At 40.0% G+C, this 22,284-nt stretch overlaps 1 protein-coding gene across 7 annotated transcripts in view; it reads right to left on the reverse strand.

The window, feature by feature from the left end:
- Positions 1-1,287: 1,287 nt before the first annotated feature.
- CRYZL1 (crystallin zeta like 1) overlaps positions 1,288-22,284 on the reverse strand; it is a 33,350-nt gene continuing 12,353 nt past the window's right edge. For all 7 annotated transcript variants that reach the window (XM_006126020.2, XM_075911286.1, XM_006126021.3 and 4 more), the window contains 8 exons: positions 19,821-19,889; positions 16,731-16,864; positions 13,024-13,135; positions 7,666-7,764; positions 6,462-6,583; positions 5,843-5,948; positions 3,626-3,671; positions 1,288-2,106 (listed from right to left, as the gene is read on the reverse strand). In XM_006126020.2, the coding sequence (XP_006126082.1) occupies positions 2,007-2,106; positions 3,626-3,671; positions 5,843-5,948; positions 6,462-6,583; positions 7,666-7,764; positions 13,024-13,135; positions 16,731-16,864; positions 19,821-19,889 (788 nt within the window). In that variant the 3' untranslated portion in view covers positions 1,288-2,006. The remainder of the gene's footprint in view (positions 2,107-3,625; positions 3,672-5,842; positions 5,949-6,461; positions 6,584-7,665; positions 7,765-13,023; positions 13,136-16,730; positions 16,865-19,820; positions 19,890-22,284) is intronic.

Raw genomic sequence — 22,284 nt, forward strand, 5'->3', positions numbered from 1 at the left:
AGGAGGTTTTTCTGAAATTTGGCCCCATGTAGATGGGCCAACTTTAGGAAAAGGAGTTTTTGGGGAAAAAAAAGGCTGAAAAAGATACACAAATTGCGGTTTGCAATTTGCGTATCTTTTTCTGATAGAACTTTACAGTCTAAACATAGTGTGAGGCTGTCACTCCTTTGGCTGGAATAAAGCATGTGTGTCATCTTGACCAAAGCTGTTAGTGGAATATCCAGAGTGGATGCCATTCTGATTACCCTCTCTTGAAGGCCCTAAGGAGTTAAGAAAGCAGTCAAACCAGCCTTATCAGGAGCTGATATACTCTTTCTTCAACTTTCCTTACTCCTCATGGAAGTAGGACTACCGGCACTGATCGGAGCGCCCTGCTCAGTTTGAATTAGCATGTCATCACTAGACCCGCTAATTCGAACCTTGGAAGTTTGAGAGCAGCAGCTTCAATCTTCTCTGTAATGTAAACATACCCAGAGAGATCAATGCCTTTGTAATATTATATGTATGTTCCGCTTGAAACAGCACCTATTCTCAGGCTTGCATTATCACCAACGGAAAAATGAATATTTTTTCATACTTCTTAGAATCTGCATTATATGATATACTGATGACATGGATAATCCCAATGTCTAGAGCATAGCACACCAAAATAAACTGACATACTGTTGAAGAAGAAATGAAAGGTGGTTGATGATAATTTATTGGACCAAATTCTGTTGGAGAGAGATGCTTGATCTTACACAGAGCTCTTCTTCAGGTCTGGGGCTGGATGCGGAGAGGGAGAATCCCCAGATTTGAAAGAGAGCTCTGTATAAGCCTGAAAGTTTGTTTCTTTCACCAACAGAAGTTAGCCCAAGATGTTACCTCACCAGCCTTATCTCTCTAATACCCTGGGATGAACATGGCTACAACATTACATAACGGTTATTCAGGATGATATCCAACAATGTAGTCCCTAGTCTTCAAAATACTAGTTCTCATAGTTTGAGCTATTTTCCCCAATAGTGATATTTAGATTAACAGAACAGTTGGAGACAGTGTGGTTCAGATCTCAAGTAGTAACAAGCAAAGAAGCTGTATGCTCCATTGAAAGAACTGTAGTTTTTCCCTTGAGGATATATCCTGCAGCGGTGTGGTGGTGAAAAGGAGGATGGCATTATTTAAGCTTGTTTCATTAAATTAGTGTTTCATTAAATTAGTGTATGACTAGTTAAGCTTAAAGAGCAGAAGTGAAAGGGTGAACATGAAACAAAGTAGGTATTTTAGGAAGGATGGTAGAGATGGAAATCCACTTTAGCCATTTAAAAAGAAACAAATCTACTTACAACAAAGTTCATTGAACATTAATATGAATTGAACACTAAAACAAAAGGCTGATCTCATATCTGTGTAATCTTTCAATCACATTTGTCTATCTTAATTTTATAGCTATATAAAAGTGTGATATTATGAAATGGTCATAGAATAGTAATTCAAATCTTAAAAGCTCACAATAAACTTGAAAATTAATCAAATTGAGAAAAACTGTTAAAAGTGGTGCCTCTTCCTAGAATCCCCTAGTACAATCAATTTTGCTGGTTTTACAACTATATTTTCCCTGTTTTTTCTAATATTTGTCTCTTCTATTTAAAAAGAGACTGAAGCAGACTACTCAGGTGCTATGAAATGCAAGCAAAAAAAAAAAAAAATCTGAACAAGCAGAAAAAAATATTTGTTCTCCGACCCCAAAACAATCTTAAAATGTTATTTATAACACTAACAGGAGGGAAAAATCAGACAGACGTGATTTTTAAGTTAATGGTGTCTCCGTAAAGTTGCTGATGGAAACATTTTATTAGATTTAATAAAGGGAAACTAAACATCTCAGTACCAAAAACTTCCCAGACCATCTACCCGGATATCTTCAGACACTAGTTATAGAACTATTTGAAGCTGAAAACCAATTTACTTCTCAAATATGTTACATATCTTTGTCTTTCACAGTCTTTGAAACAAGAAATTGTGCTTCAGAATTGGATAACTTGTCTTTTTCTTGCTTGATTCTTCTGAACTATTTCCACAGAAACTTTGGCTTCATACAATGGGACTGGTTCATCCAACTGAGGCCTAAAAGTGAGCAATCTGTCAGAAGTGTCTGGTGTGCATGCTCTCAGATAAATAAGAAACATTCCAAGATTATTGCAGTAGACTTTACTTTTTACTATGTCAACTTTACTTCTTAAACAAAATAAACATTTTAAAGCTCTGCTAGAATCCCAGGAAGAACTGCAGAGCTGTAAAGTAATCAGAAAACAGAAGTTTAATTCAAGATATGCTGATTGTATTTTGGCTTTTTGGTGGGTGAAAGAGCTGCTCTTTCCACTCTTTGTATAAACTGTGAGAATCGCCCTTTTCCCCACTTATAGCAGCCTCAAATTTTATTGATGCCATCATTTGTTTGGCAGGAAAACTAGAAAGATTTCCATTTTGAGCCAATAACACTCTACAATCAGATAGGGTGCGTCTACGCTGCACCATTATTTTGAGATAAACTAGCATTATTTTGAAATAACAATGAGAGCATCTACACAGCCATTCCATTATTTCAAAATAATTTCATAACAGACGGCTTATTCCTAAATGTGTAAAGCTCAGTCTACAAGGAATAATGCCTATTCCGAAATAGCTATTTTGAAATAAGGCATGTGCAGACACTCCACTGCTGCTATGTCAAAACAGCCCCTCATGAGTCATTCTAAGTTATTCCTCCCCAGTGCCTCCTGGGGCTCTAAAACAAGATAGCACATCTACATTAGGGAAAATTGCCTCTGACTAATTTTGAGGCTTCCCTGCACTGTAAGGCTATGTCTACACTGGCGGGTTATTGCACAAGAACGGCCATTTTTCCACAGAGCTTCCACACTGCCCACCTGCTCTTGCGCAAGAAGATTTACAGTACAGCATGGTAAGAGGGCTTTGTGCGCAAGAGCTATGCTCTTTTCTAACAGGTGTAAGCTCTGTTGTGCAAGAGCTCTTGCACAAGAGGGCAGTGTGGACACATGGCAGGGATTTCTTGCGCAAGAAAGCCCTATGGCTAAAATGGCTATCAGAGCTTTCTTGCTCAAGAGAACGTCCATACTGCCATGGGCGCTCTTGCGCAAAAGCACATCTCGCACATGGCAGTGTGGATGTGTTCCTGTGCAAGAGTTCTTGCACAAGATATTCTTGTGCAAGATGTTCTTGGGCAAGAAGCCGCCAGTGTAGACATAGCCAAGATGTGCTATTTTGGAATAACTATTCCGGAATAGCTCATTTCAAAGTAAGTTTGCAGTACCCATATTGTTAAAAACCACATGGTATCCACTCCCCACAAGCAAAGAATGTTCTATTTCTGATGGATTTCAAAACAGTGCTGATCTAAAGGACAGAAAAAACAGGAATTGGACACAATTCTTCCATGTGGTACTGCAGCAGGCTAATTACCATGATGTATCATAAATAGTTTCATATAAATTGTTCAGGAGAATTTTTCTCATAATGTAGCACTTGAAGTTAATAGGTGATGAGTATTCTGAAGAATAGTTATTTCTCAGAGTAAAGCTCAATATTAATCAAGAGTTTGTTTTCACTGTGGTACATCTCTTACCTGAAAATACTATTTGATAACTTCTCCATTATATCTTCTAAGATACGTATCTGAGAGGGCAGTTAAGGTAACAATATATACATAAGTGGCTTATCCACCGTGCTGCAGTCATATTTTCTCAGGGCAGATACATCCATCTAGGCAGAGCTCTCAGGGCCAAAGCTTAAATGAGATGATTTAAACACTGGGAATAGAGTTAATCTGAGGTCCATATTTGATTATGTGTTACAACTATGCTTTCTAAAACAAAACAAACAAGACAGGTAGACAAATGTATCTTACAACAAATACAATTGCCACAGTACCTAGCAAATCTAGTGCTGTAACAATTAAAAATAAAAATTTTAAATAATTTTAACCACAGCACTAGTTTCAATGCCCATCATTAAACAGACCACGGTGGTTCCCATTCTTTATAGAATAAGTATGATAGATTTTGGTATGAGTTATTTGTATGAATGATGGATAACTAGTTCTCAGAGGTAAAAATCAAGACACGCCTGGGAGAAGAAGAACATGTAAAGTAGAACAGGGATTTCATAAACTCACAAGGGAATGCAACTTATATAAATGCTATGCACATTTCTAAGAAATTAATTTTTTTTAACTAATCAGCATCACTCATGCCAATGGGGAAAAGAGGATTTTATTAAGACTGCTTCAGCTGTGCCACTGTAAGGCCTCCCATGTAGCCACTTTATGTCGGTGGAAGAGAGCTCTCTCGCTGGCTTAACCATCCCCAGTGAACGGCAGTACCTATGTTGGTGGTTGAGTATCTCCCACTGACATAAAAGCATTAGTGTGGACAGCACTGTCTTTGACAAAAACATTGAAGACTAACACCATATCTATATGGACACTTTTTGTCAGTAAAACCCTGACAGTCACCAGAAAATTTAACTTGGGTTCATTTACTTTTAAAATGTAAGCCACTTCAATCTGATCCCCATATGATCTCTCCTGGTGTCTTTTTCTGTAAAAAAATGTTCTCTTCAGATCACATAAATATGTGCAGTGTATCTAAAGAACAATTCGAGGTAAAGCTGTTATTCTGTTTGAACAACTTGTGGTAAACAAAGTACATTCTGTGATTATAGGACAGAATAAGAGAAGACAAAATAAATCCTCTGTGTTTAGTTTAAGAGCTAAGAATACAAGTTGTATTTCTCAGACTTATTAGTCATTATTATAATCAGGAAATTTTATAGAGCTGTACTGAAGTGGAATGTCAACAAATAACAAAAAAAAGATATTCATGATTACTTGTTTCATCACCCACATTACTGTTCATGTAGACAAGCCCTTTGGCGTGCTTAACTGTGGTTCAACTATTGTGCAATTAAGTTGGGTGTAGGGAGGGGGAGACTTCCTTTCACCCAAGAGTCTCTATGTAGCTAATTCCCTTTTAGAATGCAGAGACTTAATCTTTAAACTCCTTTTCTGCTGAACGGCAAAAATGATTTCAGCAGGTCTCATGATCTACAGTGCTGGGCAGAAAAAAGGAAGAATCCTAAAACTATGATTACATTTGCAACGAAAGGTAGAAATAGTGTTTTTATATAAAGAGCCACTCATCTCTCTACCAGCAGGTACTCATGGGTGTGTACACATACAGAGTTTGCTCAACAGAATGTAGGTACATAGAATTTGCAAATAGGGTATAATTTCTTAAAAATATAGTCCCCGTGAAGACAAAAGCATAACAATGAGTTATTAAATATTTTTGTTTAGTCATTACAATGCAAAAGTTAAGATTTGTAGATAAAAAAAATAATGCCTAGAAGAATGGAGAACAAATAATCCTGAAAATGTAAAAGCATAGATAAGATTTGATTTAAGGTGCCAGACTCTCAGCTGGTGTAAACAAACAACTGCATTGTCATCTATGGAGTTATGCTGATTTACACTGGTTGAGGATCAGGGCCCTAATATTTTACTCTCTTCAGAATATTTTGTTTTAGTTTTCTGTTCAGCTTTTCCCAAAGTAGAAACTTGGAGGCAATCAACATACAAAGTTTTGTCAAAACAATAATGAAAAATTATATTAAAAATGGTTAGTATGTTTCTGGAATAGCAAATATTTAATCACATGGTTAAAATTTACCACTTGCTTAGGTATTTTGTTAGAACAGGGTATATACTAGTAAATTTCTCTTAATTTTTCCATCTCACAGGCAGATTACTGATTAGCATCTAAAATCATTATTAAAAGGATATAAAGATACTTCCCTTGTTGAACATTTGACAAATTCCATACTTCATCATTCAGAAAAGAGACTGTGGCTCCCTTAAGGAACAAGCAATGGCTATCTGGAGGGTCCAACTTAAACAAATTAATGGAAACATCATTACATTTTCTCAAATGAAAATGAATTAGTGGATAATTCATTTATATTTACTGCTAAAAGATGAGGGGAAAACCTCTTCCAATCTATCAGAAATTAATTGATTAATAATATTTTAAAAAGTTTAATTTATTAAGAAATAGTACTTCTCTGACTGGCAAATCAGTTCAATATTCTGAGCCAAACAGAATGAATGCTTCCATAATGGCATATGCATGCTATTATAGTGATTTCTTTTCTACACCATCACCACTGCTCCTACAAAATGACACAGTGATTTGTTATAGGACAGAAATAAAGATATTTGTTAATGTTGCAAAAGTACTTCCTGCTCTTTGGAAATAAACACCAAGATTTGTGTGAGTTTGTACATGTGTGTGTACAAACTGATTTGTATTTATTTTAGCAGTGGGAGAACATTCAGCTAATGGACAGTTAGTCTAATATAGCTCCTGTGGTTAAGAGTAAACTTGCAGTATTTGTGCCCTTACCTGGAGATTTTTTTCTGTGGTTACCCAGTGACCTCCAACACCAAGAAGTGTAATGATATCATGTTTGTGTGGCAGCAGTTGCTGTTTTAATGATGATTCGTATTCTTTACTGTATAATTTCACTTAAAAACAAACCAAACAAGGAATGCAATTTAAGTACAATGACCAAAAAAAATACATTTTATGTTCAGTTTCCACATTAGCAAAAAATATGTTTTGCAATAAAAAACAGAATCTCATGAAGATTTCTCAGGGAAAAGTACATGGCTTGGACAATTTTAGACCTTCCTCATTCTTGTTTTTACCATTAAGTCTTAAATTGACTCTAAACGTATTTTTATGCAGCAAACAACTGTTTTTGAGATACCTTGTATTTTACTACACTGATTTGCAAACTGACAAAAACAGATGCTTAGCAGTGCTTAAATACAGCTGAAAATGTTTTTATGGAATTACAGTATATGCAAAAGCAGAACCCCTATGAAGCAATACTACTAACATTATTATATTTTCCTGTCAAAAAATTAGAGCTCAGTGGTAGTCTTTCTATATAGTCCCATAAATGCTTCAATTGTCATAAAACAGTAATACAGTCTGACAATTGTAAAGCAAGTAATATTCTCACCACAGGAGGCTTACTCACTTTCACTCTGGGCTGTAATGCTCCTGCAAGGTGCTGACCGACTGCATTGGAGATATATGTTCTTACTTTATCCACTAAACAACATAAACAATGGTAGTACAAATTTCTTCCAGGCTGATTCCTGTTCAGCTATTTCAAACTGAACAAAAGGTATCAAGCAGGATTTAGGGATGAATTTTATTTATTTTGATTATCAAACACCTCAGTTTTTGTCATCTAGCATCATATACTGTCAAGGAGAAATAAATGATTTGCAACATAAGTAAGGAGTTTTATTTAAAAGTAATATAATTAGTAAAATGTTCACTTAACAACTAGTACTAATCTGAATGACTCTGCAATAGTATTAGACACTTCCAAAAAAGGTGATTTGATCGCATACATGTAAGAAGGTCTAATATTCTACCCAGCAAAGGCACAACTGCATTTCCACATTGTGTAAAAATAGATACAATCATTGTCTGTTATACAGGTGTGCTTTTAATTGACGTGTTTTGCAATTTGTCAAAAATAAAAATATCAAATACCACTCCGCAAAGCAATTCTGCAGCAGTTACAAACCTCCAGCATCTATGACAATATCTACTCCCAGCCCGCCTGTTTCCTCCAAACAGCTTTCTGCCACATCAGTTTTGCCATTTGAGATGTCAATGACTCGAGCTAGACAGGACAGGAAGTTTGGTCAGTTAGAGTAAATGAATCTAGAACTTAAACCCAGAGCAGAACACATGCAAATAGAGTTTCTATTCTTTAAAATGAGTTATGAACAAAATTGCAGCAAAGCAAAGTCCAGTAGTTTCTATTCCCCAAATTATTCAAGATCAATGACAGACTTTATGAAAACCAAATAACTAAAGTATATTTAACAGTGTTTCACCTCAAAATGAAATATATACACAGTGTTTATGACAGGCAGCATAAAAGATATATATTACTGTTCTAAATTTGGTTATATGACTACTAGTAACTTTTGAAAAACATAGCAAACAACCAAAAATTCTAGGATAACTAGTTATACTATAGAAGCAATATGGACTAGAACAGTGGTCTCCAAACTGTGTGGTATACCTCCCAGGGGGCACAAAGGAATGTTCAGGAGCATGCATCAGGATCCAGCCCGGCCCACACAAGGGCTGGGGAGGGAGTAACCTCTCAGCCCCACTCTGCCCCAGACCTGCTCCCAATCCCATCTGCAGCCTTGGCTCCTGGTCCCATTCCAGCATGTGGAGGGAGGAGTACAGTCAGGTTCCATTTTAGGTAAGATGAAGCGTGATGGGAAAAAGTTTGGAGACCGCTGGACTAGAGGAATGATCAGAAAAATCATTGTTTTTAAATCACGGTTATGTCACTGATTTGTTCGTGGGTTTGAGCAAGTCACGTCTCTCATTGCATCATTATCCTCATCTAAAATAACCTTGCAATAACGATAACACTTAATTACTACCTAATAGAAATGCTTTGAAGATTACGGTTAAATTTTTGTACATAACATTAAGCAGGTTAAAACAAAGTACACAATACTGTATTGAAGAATGCTTTCTAGTGCTCTTTTCAAAGCTATATTGGAAAAAAAAGTGTTATAAGATTTATGTTGCATCAATTATCCAATAGCTATTTACTTACATTATGAAAGTAAGATCGAAATCTCTAATTTTAGTTGCTGGAAATCAAGAACAACAAGAATACAGAAATAGCCTATTTAAACTATTTTACAGCTTGTTGAATAAAATATAAATTTCTGGTTAAATAAGCTGCATCAATAAAGGTTTTGCACTTTAGCATATCTGAAACAATTACAACTAAACATGGAGGTATAAATCCAAAACGTAAGAGATTAAATTAAATTTTGTAAAATGAACATACCAATTAAATATCATGCCTTTTTGATATAAAGGAAGGAAAAAAAAAAAGGAGAAAACTCAGAGAAGAATCTATGAAACAGACATTTAAAAGAGACAGTAAGTGAAAAAAGCAAACTTTGTTGGGAATTGTAATGAGGCAGAGTGGCCTCCCTTCAAGCTTGATGTTAGTGAAAAATTGTTCACTTTCCCATTTTGACCATATAATTATAAAATAAATCAACTGGAATATAAACATTGTACAGGTTACACTTCTCTAAACCAAGACTCTTTGGTCCAGACCACGAATGTTCCAGGATCAAAGAGTCCTGGTGCGCTGTAGGGGAGAAAGCAGGGAGCTCAGTGTGCTGCAGGGCGGAGGGCGGGGGTGCCGATATGATGCAGTTGTGGAGGAGGGGCAAGAGCCCGGCATGCAGCCCAGATGGACTGTGGGTGAAGGGGGGGTTGGAGCCAGGGAAGCTCAGTGCATGGCCCAGGGGAGCTAGGAAGCCCTGTGAAACATCAGGGCGGGGGCAGGGGGAGGAGGGGGGAGGAGAGGGGATGACATCAAGGGGGCAGAAATTACCTTCCCAGACATGAAAAACACCTGCAGACCTCCCCAGACCTGCAAAAATCTCTCATTCAGGACCAGGGAGGTCCAACCTGTACTTACATTTTAGTATATAATATATAGAGAAGTATAAACAAACCATTGTCTGTATTAGTAAGTATTAGGGATGTTAAAATTAGATTTATCAACTAATCAAATAGTGTATGGAATTTCCATCGACTATTCAATTAGTTGATAAGGATGCTTCTGCTTTGAAACGTAGCAAGAAATGGCCTGGCTGTTGCTACATTTCAAAGGCAGAAGTGCTCGCTGCTTGAAACACAGCATGGAGCCTGGAGCCACGCGGGAGTCCTCACAAACCCTAGACTCCATGTGGCGCTTCCATTTTGAAATGCACAAGATTCCCTGCTGCAGCTCTTGTGTATTCTGAAGCGGAAATACCACATGGAGCCTAGACTCCACACGGCATTTCAAAGTGGAAGAGCTGCATGGTGCCTGGGCCAGCCCTGGGCTCCATCTGGTACTTTCGCTTTGAAATGTTCAAGAGCAGCAGCAGGGTCTCTTGTGCATTTCAAAGGTAGAATGCCAGTGTTGTGCCCCTGCTCCATCCCATGGAGCTGGAGCTGGGGAACCCGCTCTTAAGCCGCCTCCCCCCCCAACACCTTCTCTACCCCCCTTGCTGCCTCTTTCTGATAGAGGCAGCAAGGGGAGAGCGAGGGGAGTGACTAGTTGACTAGCCACTTACATCCCTAGTCTGTATGAAATGTTATTATGGACGGACATCACTAGTGCTTTTAAAGTACCGTATTTTCCGGCGTATAAGACTACTTTTGATATTAAAAAACATCCCCCAAAAATCGGGGGTCGTCTTATATGCCGTGTATGCGGCTTTGCAAAGCCTCGGGGGAAGCCGGTGGCGGGGCAGCCCAGGCGCGCCTGGGATGCCCCACTGCTAGCTTCCCCCGAGGCTTTGCAAAGCCGCGGAGCGGCTCCGGCGATGGGGCAGCCCAGGCGCGCCGGGGCTGTCTCGCTGCCAGGGCGTCCTCAGAGGCTTTGCTCCCGGTGTCCCTGGTCTGCTGGAGACGGTCCCCAGCAGACCAGAGGCACCGGGAGCAAAGCCGCAGCAGCGGCCGGGTCCCGCGCCTCTGAGGCTTTGCCAGAGCAAAGCCTCAGAAGCGCGGCACCCCGCCACCGCTTCGGCTTTGCTCCGGTGCCTCTGGTCTGCTGGGGACCGTCTCCAGCAGACCAGGGACACCGGGAGCAAAGCCAGGGAGGCGGAGGGGCGCTGGGGTATAAGATGAAACCCTATCTTTTAACTAAAAAATTAGGGGGTTGTCTTATACGCCCAGTAGCCTTATACGCCGGAAAATACGGTAGACTGTTGTAAGATTAGACAACTATTTAGATTAAATGATGTACCCAAGGGAAGACCTCTACGTACCCACAGGGGTATGTGTACCCCAGTTTAGAACCACTTTGCTAGAATATCAGTTATTTCAGGAGTTGCATCTTGGGTACCCTACTATTTCTTTCATTTATCAAAATGATGCCATAACTGACAGCACAATTCAACATGGTATAAACAGAAACAAGTATAAATCCTGTAACCCAGATATATTTCAAAATTATTTAACTTTTTTTAAAAAGAGGATTATTGGTAAACTGTTAAAATGTTAGGTGAAGGTCTTATTATTCTGAACCACTTTGTTCATATACAAAACATGTAATGAAATATTCAATGAACTATTAGAATTTTGCACTTCAGGCCAATGTGTTCCATCTTCTAATTCAAATGTGTTAGACACAACTTTGTTTAAGCCCACTTCTTGCTGGCAAGGTGCAATAACAATTTTTCAATCACTGCAGACAAGGGTTATCTGTGTAATAAATCATTTTACAAAATCAAAAGGACCTCCACAGTTCACAGAAACATTCAGCACAATCACTATATAGTATAGTATAGTAGCATATATGGTTCTAACATTTTCAACATACTTTAGACAAGTCTTTAGTGTTTTCCTCCAGCTTCCACCTAACTTAATGGTGAGCAGTGAGTAATAGCAACACTTTTCATGACTTGGCACCACTGTTTATCCACACCCAACACCTGCTATTATGGAGTATGAAAGTTTGCAGTATCAAAACTCCTACTATACTGAGATGGCTCAGAAAGAACTATGATATCATTCATGACATCAGCACACAGGACAGCTGTTACAGGGAATGTATATACATAAACTTTGCAGTTGATTATCACAAATACACATTTCTTTTTTAGGTCTTTCTGTATCCTGCTAGAAATACAGTGCTTTTTCTTATGTTCATATTCTGTTTCTATTCTGAAATATTAGACACCACCAGTTTAATACAACTCCTGTGCTTTGCTATTGTATTTTGTCCACATATATGTTCAATAATTTGTTAAAACCGCTTCCTACATATAGATCAAATATTAATATCTACTTATCAAGATAAGTTTGTTCTTGATATAAACAATTTACATGTTTTAGAAAAAACATAGGATTTTATGCTCTTACATGGCCTTTTTAAAAAATAAATCTAAAATATACAAATTAGACCTATTTTTCCCTGTCTCCCTAGCAAAAAATAATCTTCTGACTCCCAGGAATAGTGTCCAAATACCTTAACCCAGTGTTTCTCAACCAGTGGTACGAGTACCTGTAGGTGTACTCGAGATAAGTCTAGAGGGTATGTCAACACAACTGAAATTTGGAGAAAACTGAATTTTTGTTTTAAGTTTTACGGCGCTTTATTATTTTTGTACTTTTTACACCCAAAAATTTCATCACCCGCCCGGCAACGATTAAGTTGTTTAAACAAACATGTTGCAATAGTAAAAAAATTGTTGTGTGTCTGAAAACTGAAAGTACTGTGGGTACTTATAATTTTTTTTTTTTTATTTAAAAAGGGTTACTTTATAAAAGGAGGTTGAGAAACCCTTCTTTAATCCAACAAAACCTAGTATACGTCACAATAAACTGGGAACTGAAGAAGTCAAATATGAACAAGCATTTGGAGTCTAAGCCAAAACCCACTGAAGTCAATGGAAAGACTCTGATTTCCGGAGGATTAGTTTGCTAAACTATGGAAATTCATTGATTTTCTGACAAAGAAATTATACCAGTACCATGAAACTTAGCTCCCTCTTGTTTCTGTAACAACTTAAAACTAATTCCCCATAGTTTGTTTCAATTCTAAATTTAATTAATTTTTTTCCATTCTGATTTTACCCATCTAAATACTGTACCTCAGGCACGCAATGTCAGAAAGACTTCAGGTACAGAAGTTAGAATAGCACAGAATCTAGTCTGAGTCAGGTGATATTTTCTCTCTACTCTTGAACAACATTATTTACCATGTGAAGAGACTGCCCAAACAATCTGACTAAAACCAGGCATTAAGTGTTTTTTTGCTAGATAAGTATTGGAAAACAGCAAACACTACAACAGATGTGAACCAAAAAACCCAGTTAAAATACATCTAACTTACCCACAGGAGGTCTAAGTCTCTCCAAATACTGCTTGTCTTCAAGACTACATGTAGTAGAAATTACTTTGGCTCTTCTGTGCTGTGCTAACTGAATAGCTATTGTACCAAATGGCTGCAGGGAAAATATATATACCAGTTGATTTACAACCACAGTAATGAAATTGAGTTTTTAAAAAAAGAGTTTTATTACAACAGAAGCTCTGCAGTGATCAAAGAAGGATACCTTGAAACAGGTTTAATATTTTTGATGTCTTAATGAAATATGTCTGGATAAGTATTTCATATCCTTAAGGGTCTGATTTTGTGCTTACCGAAGTCAATGGAAATCTTTTCACTAACAGGCTTTGGATCAGGCTCTAAGAGAGGAACCGTTGCTTGAATTCCAGCTCCAATGTATAAAATAATGTAAATGCAGCTGTAATTTCTGACTACATCTTTGGGTTTGGCTGCTACTTTAAGGATGATATGCTACAGTAGACTTCCGATAATCCGGAACCCTTGGGACCCAGGTGGTGCCGGATTATCAGAAATGCCGGACCATCAGGAGGTACTCTGGCAGGGGCGGGTCTCGTCGTAGGGGAAGCGGGAGAGGGGGCGGGGGTGTGCCAAACCCTCCCTCCTGCTGCAGGGAGGCAAAGCCTGCAAGCAGCGGAAGGGGAGAGGGGGCGAGAAGCAGGCAGCCGCATTCAGGACGTTCTAATCAGTTACACTTACTCCGGCTGGATCCACAGCCGACAGGCTGTCAATCTACCTTTCCTCTCTACTGCCTGGAGGGGGGGGGGCAGGGGAAGGCAGGGGTCGGCGGGGGAGGGGGCGGGGGTGTGCCAAACCCTCCCTCCTGCTGGAGGGAGGCAAAGCCTGCGAGCGGTGGAAGGGGAGAGGCGGCGAGAGGCAGGCAGCCGCATTCAGGACGTTCTAATCAGTTACACTTACTCCGGCTGGATCCACAGCCGACAGGCTGTCAATCTACCTTTCCTCTCTACTGCCTGGAGGGGAGAGGGGGAGAGGCGGTGGGAACGGGTAGATCCGCAGGTGACAGGCTGCTGCTGAAACTCACAAGAGATCATCCCTAACGCCCTCCAGGCAGTAGAGAGAAAAGGTAGATTGACAGCCTGTCGGCTGTGGATCCAGCCGGAGTAAGTGTAACTGATTAGAATGTCCTGAATGCGGCTGCCTGCCTCTCGCCCCCTCTCCCCTTCCACCACTCACAGGCTTTGCCTCCCTGCAGCAGGAGGGAGGGTTTGGCACACCCCCGTCCCCTCCCCCACCGATCCCTACCTTCCCCTGCACCCCCCCCCTCCAGGCAGTAGAGAGGAAAGGTAGAATGACAGCCTGTCTGCTGTGGATCCAGCCGCAGTTAATCAATTACAGTAACAACTTGAAGCAGCTGCCGGAGCACTTCCGGGTAGCAGTTGGTGCCGGACCATCAGGCGTACCGGACCACTGGATGCCAGACTACCGGAGTTTTACTGTACCTAGAGAAGTGCTCCAAGCACTTGTTAGCTTGTATACGTTGAAAAACTATATTTACATTGATAGTTTTATGCTTAAGTGAACCTAAAGCTATACCAGCAGTTAAAAAGGACAGGTATTCACAACTGAACAACAAGAAGAAATTTAAAAATGGTGCTGTGGACGGAGGTTAAATAAAATACACCTTCTTCCATCTACAGTTGAGAGATCACTATAAAAGAGTACATCAAAACAGAGCAAAGCAAGAATTATTCCCCCCTCTACTCCTCACACAACATGGACAGGATGGTACAAATTGGCCCAATGTGCTTAGGGGTGTCTTTTTGCAACTGCTGTGAAACATCTACTGAACGACACAGAATCAGAAGACTTGGTGTGTCCAATCTGTCACTGCAAATCCTATGTTTCTGGGTAAATTCCTCGATAAAAGTAAATTACTGGGACTGTTGATTAAATCGCAGTTAACTCATGCAATTAACAAAATTAATAGCAATTAATTACAGATTTAAACACACTGATAAAACAATATAAATGGAAATTTATTAAATATTGTTGGATTTTTTTTCTACATTTTGGAATACAGGCAGTCCCCGGGTCACATGGATCTGACTTACATTGGATCCCTACTTACAAACGGGGTGAGGCAACCCCACACTAGCTGCTTCCCCCCAGCAGAACAGAGAGACGCGAAGCTAGCACCCTCCCCCCCTGCAGACGAGGGAGACGCGGAGCGGCTTTTCTCAGCAGACACCTCAGCTTGAGAATAAAGGACTGAGGGAAGTGAGGTGTGGGAGAATAAAACTGACCTCTGGAGAAATGTTTTGTCTAGAGTTTTCCCTAAAATATGTACCAGTTCCGACTTACATACAAATTCAACTTAAGAACAAACCTACAGTCCCTATCTTGTACGTAACCCGGGGACTGCCTGTACATTGATTTCAATTACAACACAGAATACAAAGTATACAGTGATCACTATTATTTTTAGTATAAATATTTGCACTGTAAAAATGAAAAATAATATTTTTCAATTCACTTCATGCAAGTACTGTGGCACAATCTATTTATTGTGAATGTGCACCTTACAAATGTAGTTTTTTTGCTACATAACTGCACTCAAAAACAAAACAATGTAAAATTTTAGCACCTATAAGTCAACTCAGTCCTACTTCTTGTTCAGCCAACTGCATAGAGAAACAAGTTTGCATTTATGGGAGATAATGCTGCCTGCTTCTTATTTACAATGTCACCTGAAAGTGAGAACAAGCATTCATATGGCACTTCTGTAGCCAGCATTCCAAGGTATTTATGCTAAATATTCATATGCCCTTTCATGCTTTGGCTGCCATTCCAGAGGAATGGTGATGATATTAAATCACCATTCTTCCCTGCTGATATTAAATCACCATTCTTCCCTGCTGATTATACTTTTTAAAAAAATGTTAATTAAATTTGTGACTGAACACTTTGAAGGAGACTTGTGCATTTCCTGTTATGTTTTAGCCACATCCTGACATATATTTGATGTTACAGTAGTGTCAGATAATGACGCAGCACATATTGTTTAAGAATACTTTCATCGCAGATTTGACAAAATGCAAAGAAGTTGCCAATGATGAGATTTCTAAAGACAACTATAGCACTTGACCCAAGATTTAAGAATTGGAAATGACTTCCAAAATCTGAGAAAGCCAAGATGTGGAGGTTTCTTTCAGAAATCTTAAAAGAGCAAACCTCTGACGTGGAAACTATAGATCCTAAACCACCAAAAAAGAAAATCAATTTTCTGTTGGTGGCATTATTTGAGTGATTGACTGAACAAGGAGGACTGAGTGGACTTGTAGAACATAACATTATATTTGAATGCTGTTGCTTTTTGTATGTGATTCTACATTTGTAAGTTCTCTTTTTTTTCATGAAAAAGATATTACACTACAGTATCTGTATTAGAGTAATTTAAAAATATTATTTTTTATTTTTAACACACAAGTATTTGTAACCAAAAATTAAAACAATGAGTACTGTACACTTTATATTCTGTGTTGTAATTTAAATCAATATATTTGAAAATGTAGAAAACATCAAAATATTTAGATAATGTATTCTATTAATAGCACAATTTAATCATGTGATTAATTGCAATAAATGTTTTAACTTGTTTGACAGACCTATAAATTACTGTTTGTTCCCAAATTATTTTAAAGATGTGATTTTAGTACATTATTGTTACTTACACTTGCTCCATCCATTACTAATACAGTTTTTCCAGGAGAAACATGGGAAAGGTAATGCAGGGCTGTGTATGCTCTTAGGCCATCACGAATGGTCCCTGCTGCTTCAACCCAACAGACTTTTTCTGGTTTATGAACTGTGTAAAAGGAGAATAAACAGACAGGGAAAGAAAGCAACTAGTTTTGTAAAGACCCCACCTTTCAATAAAAACAATTTTAACAATAGTTTTTGTCCCTAGATCTTTAATATATTCATATATTCTCTCTTTCCCCCTTTCCCTCCCGGTCCCACATGGAGAGCTGGGACTGCTGCGCTGGCCCAGCCCACCCCTCCCCAGCGGCCAGAGGAAGAGCTGTAGCTGCTGTGGGCTTGGCCCGGCGGCAGCCACGGGTGCAAGAGAACAGGGGTGGCATGGCCTCAGACCTGGCCTTCCCTGGTGGCTGGGGACGGAAGACTGGGACTGGTGAAATTTCAGCCTTCCCCGGCAGTTGGGGGAGAGGGAGAGAGAGAGGGATGAGAGACCGTGGCTGGTGTGGCCTCAACCCCAGGTCTCCCTGGCGGCTGGGATGAACCAGGGCTGCCTATCCCCATAGAGTGGGGGGTTAGTGAGCATAGTGAGCAGGGGGCACAGCTTCCTAGTTTTCTATTAAAAGCATAGGGAGAAATAATAAATGCCAGTCCATTTCCTCTAAACCATGTCTCCTCCATTACATAAAGAAAATAGTGGAATGCTCTTGCATGCAGTGTTATTATGTTGACCAGTAGGATTCTTCTACAGAGTGGGAGACAGGCATTTGCTTCTCTGAGGAACTAAGCATCTGATCTGTACAGCAATCTTTACTGAGTTCACTTTCAAATGCAAAAAGCGCCTCAACAACTCCTCCCTCCCCCCTGCCCCCCTTTTTTTTTTTTTTTTTAAAGAGGTTCTTTGTACTACCTTCCACACTGAAAATCCAGATCCAGAACCTGGACTGATTTTTAAATATGAGGAACAAGAGATTAGAGACTTAGATTGCACTGCTTTCCCCCTCACACCTGATACTAATTGAGAATAAAGTGATCATCGAGTTGTCCAAATCTCTCTGTTGATGCACTGGAGAACTCTAGGATTATCTGAGACACTGTGTAAGTCAGTTCATGACACTACACAAAGGCTACGTCTAGACTGGCATGATTTTCCGCAAATGCTTTTAACGGAAAAGTTTTTCTGTTAAAAGCATTTGCGGAAAAGAGCATCTAGATTGGCATGGATGCTTTTCCGCAAAAGCACTTTTTGAGGAAAAGCGTCCGTGCCAATCTAGATGCGGTTTTGCGCAAGAAAGCCCTGATCGCCATTTTCGCCATCGGGGCTTTTTTGCGCAAAACAGTTTTTAGCTGTCTACACTGGCCCTCTTGCGCAAAAACATTTCCGGAAAAGGGCTTTTGCGCAAGCAGCACTGATTTCGGACAGTAGAACGTCAGTGCTTTTGCACAAATCAAGCGGCTAGTGTAGACAGCTGGCAAGTTTTTCCGCAAAAGCAAATGCTTTTGCGGAAAAAGTTGCCAGTGTAAACGCAGCCGTAGTAAACTATACAGGGGAATACAGGAAATCTTAAAAGGATTTTCTTGTAGAGTTAACATGTATAGTCCACCAGCACATACTTCTCACTTTTATACAACTCCTGATTTTGCTTAGCCTATAGTTTTAAGTATTAGAAAAAGTACTAAACATTTATTTTCAATATTAATGAACCACTATTATTTTACTGGCATAAGGAATCACAACCAGAAGGGGATTTTACCTTAAAGTGAGTTAGCTTGTTATCTAGGTTATTTGGTTATAACCAGTGTTTTTTTCTGTGATGGTACTGCCCGGAATGGCGTACCGTCACCTATTTTCCCAACCCACAGTAAGGGAATGGGATTTCCCTTGCGCGTACCAGTACCTGTTTTCCTGGGGCAGCTCGGCTCCTGACAGAAACCTGCTCGGGACATGCGGTGTTTTTTCTTCCAGCTTCCAGAGCAGCGACTCTTAAAGGAGCTGCGACTGAATTTCAGCCCCCAGCATGGTTTTTGGTTTGGCTCAACAAGTTTGTTTTTTTTTGGCTTAACAAGTCCCCCTCCCCGCCCACTTTTTTTCGGGGGCCTCAACAAGTTTGACCTAGAGAACCGGCACCTTTTTTTTTTTCTTATAAAAAAACCCACTGGTTACAACCAATATATAGGGATCAGGGAAACAATATTTTCCTCAGAATAATTTACACAGTTAAAAGTGGAGTAAGGGTTTGGTGTCAGTATAAATGTAAGTTTACATTATTCTTTAAAGAAGTTCCATTCCACAGCAGTTGAGGTTTGCTTCTCCATGGACAGAGTCAGAAGAATAGAAAGAATAATTAAGATAGATTCTTTGAGCAAGTCATTTAACTAAACAACAGAATATAGCAGAGCTGGGAATGAAACTCAAGTGTTGTGATTTTCAGTCCAGTCACTCTATCCACCAGACAATGCTGCTTCAGGAAAGGCAAAGAGATTCCAAAGAAGGAAATGTTGGTATAATCTACAATGCCATCTTTTCCCTGGGTTTCTGAACTTGGGAATTTGCCTTTTCCACCTCCACTCTAGTTCGTTAGGGTATATTCCATATGTCCCTTTGATTCTAAGGCAGGGGTGGGCAATAATTTTTGAAGTAGCCCCGGACCACCCCGGAAAGGACAGGGCCTCAGGTGAAAGGGGCAGAGCCAGGATACTTCTATGCTTCTGCAGCCACAGACCCTGATTGGTCTAGGGGTGGGGGAGTGTGCAAAGTCTTTGCCCACCCAGAGAGAACCACGTTGGCAGTTCCCTCTAGTTACCCACGCAGTGGGAGGAGACTTTGCATGCTGCCCCCAGGTCAATCAGGGCCTGGAGAGGGGGAGCACGTGAAGTCTCTCGCTCTCTATCCCTACCCTGCATGGGAGCATTGTGCTTAGAGTCAACTGCCAACTGCACAGCACTTTAAATGCTGAGCCCCTTGCAGGGCGGGAGGTTCCAAGCACTGGCTGACTATGAGAAAGATTCCTTTGGATTTTATATCTGTAATAATTTTAAATATTTACAAATGACATTCTACTTACCCAAATAATGTTCATGAACTAGAGCAATTTCACAGAGACCGGACTCTTCTGAATCAAGGGGCAAGATTCCTGAAAATTTTGAACAAAACAAAAAAACCTAAGAACTTCAATTCAATGCAGGTGTATATTACAGATAAAATGAGTTGAGTGTTTGCAGCTGAACAATTAGTACAACTTTGTTTAAAACACAGCTCCTCTTTTCTCATTTTATATACTGCAGTTGAAAACAGCCTGGATTATTACAATGTTTGAGGTAAGGACCAATGATTCTATAGTTCCACATGTGTTCAAAGTGGTACTCCAACATTTTTTTTCTTGAAGAGAAAGTGGTATTCTGCTATTGGTACTTTAGTTCTTCATCTGCTCATGCATGAGTTTACCTCACACTGCTCCCATGTTGTCTATCTGGTTCTGCGATGTCTCTGGATAAGTATTTCTCTTTCCACTCTGAATGCATTAAGAATGGATTACAGAAAGGAAAGATCTCAGATGACAGGTAGGCCCAGATAAGATCAGATATTGAAGCATTGTGTATATGGGGCAACAACATCAATTCACTACACGTTTCTGTTGATGGGTAGGTATTAATATTTAGTCTATATGCAAGAATCTGTTTTCACATAAGCCTTCAGCTGTGGTGCTTGTACATGACTGCAGCTCACTATCAAGACAGTTCTCTAATTAAATATTGCTCAGGTTTAGTACCTGCCTAAAATCCTCCTTTCACAATTCCCATTTATTTAATAAAAGGCCAAACTACCATTCTTGAACTTACAATTAAGATAACTACTGCTCTCAAGAGATGGCTAACAGAACATTCTATTTCTCTCTGTAATACTATACATACATCCTTTACCTACAATCGAGTTACTGTCATAGTCTCTTACTTTCACATGAAAAATTCAATCAAATTAAAAAGATAAAGGAGGAAGTCCTCTTCCAAGTATAAACGCTAAGATTTTAAGATTTAAAATAATCCAGTGATGGGCATATTTGATTTCAAACTTTTAATATTAAAAATCTAGTTAGCATTCTTTTTGTTAAAAACATCTTAAAACCATGGTAATATCTGAAAAAACCTTCATCACTTAACACTGTTTGAACTTAAAGAATACCTTCTCTGATTTGAGAGCAAAAGGTTGCTTGAATTATACATGATGAGCTAACTTTTATTGAAAAAATTTCATCATGCATCTTTTAGAACTGTAACAAAGTTGACCTTCATATATGTATTTTTGATGTTAAAAAGGAGAGACAAATTTAGAGCTGCTGTTAATAGGTACAATCTCCTAAACTTCATATAGTTACACCATATCAGAAATGGGTCTCATAGATTTTGAAATCAATGGAAGCAGAGAGTGCTCATCAGACTGAAAAGGCTGAATCTCATATTTTAAACTTCGAGGAAAGAACTATGGGGCCTCAGTATCTTTAAGAACTTGGCCCATAATGAATATGTCCAATGTTATTGTCAGAACTTTTCACACTGTTAATTAGTCCTTAATTTCATGTTGGTGCATTGATTTATACACATGTGTTTTGTAAGCCAATACGAATTGGTTCTTTTTCTTCACCTTATTATTTTACAGAGGGCTCAAAAGAGTTCCAGGCATTCTACAGTTATGAATAGACAGCTCCTTCTGTCTAAGCTTCTACAGGTTGGGCCTCCTTGGTGCAGCACCCTTGGGACCTGAGGTATCCCGGACCAGGGAGTTTGCTGGACCAGGGGAATATCAGCATTCCCCTGCTGGCTGCACCGCTTCAAGGCTCCTCTCCTTGGGGCTCTCTGCCCTGCTGCTGGCCCCCCACAGACCTGCCCAACATGGCTCTCTACCTTGCTGCCCGCCTGCTGTTCCATGGTCTCCAGGTTTCCAGGCAGGGACTGCTTGGCTGCTACTGACAGGGGTTCGCCAGCTGAGGCGCCCAGCTGGCCCACCCCACTGCTAGGGCTGCCTCACTGCTGCTGGGGATTCTGGCTGCCCTCCTCCACCAGCTGCACATTAGTCAGGGGGTTCCCTGGCAGAGGCTGCCCAGTCACCTTCGCCCCGCTGCCCAGCTGGGGTTTGCTGAGATTCCTGGCTGGGGTAGCCTGGCCACAGACAGCCTTACTGCAGCCAGGGGTGCCCCAGCTGGGGCCAGGACTCCCTGGTCACCAATGTTCCCTCTAATTTTTTCCAACCACGTGCAGAATAAATTTTGGCATGTGCAGTGAGGCATGTGCAGATGTTCATCACCAATAGAAACATATGCTGCTGGCTGTGGGCACCTGGCCCTGCTTATGCTAGAGATTCCCCGGCCAAGGTAGGGGCTCCCCATATGCTCCTGGCCAAGTAATGGCTTCCCAAGGTAGGGGCTCCCCATATGCTCCTACCTCCAGGGCTCTTTGGTCCAGCAGCATCTGTGGCCTGCCGAACCATGGATGTTGCCAGACCAGAGAGACCTGGATTTGTGAGGTTCAACCTGT

Source organism: Pelodiscus sinensis, chromosome 1, assembly GCF_049634645.1.
Source record: "Pelodiscus sinensis isolate JC-2024 chromosome 1, ASM4963464v1, whole genome shotgun sequence".
In the NCBI taxonomy this organism is placed as follows: Eukaryota; Metazoa; Chordata; order Testudines; family Trionychidae; genus Pelodiscus; species Pelodiscus sinensis.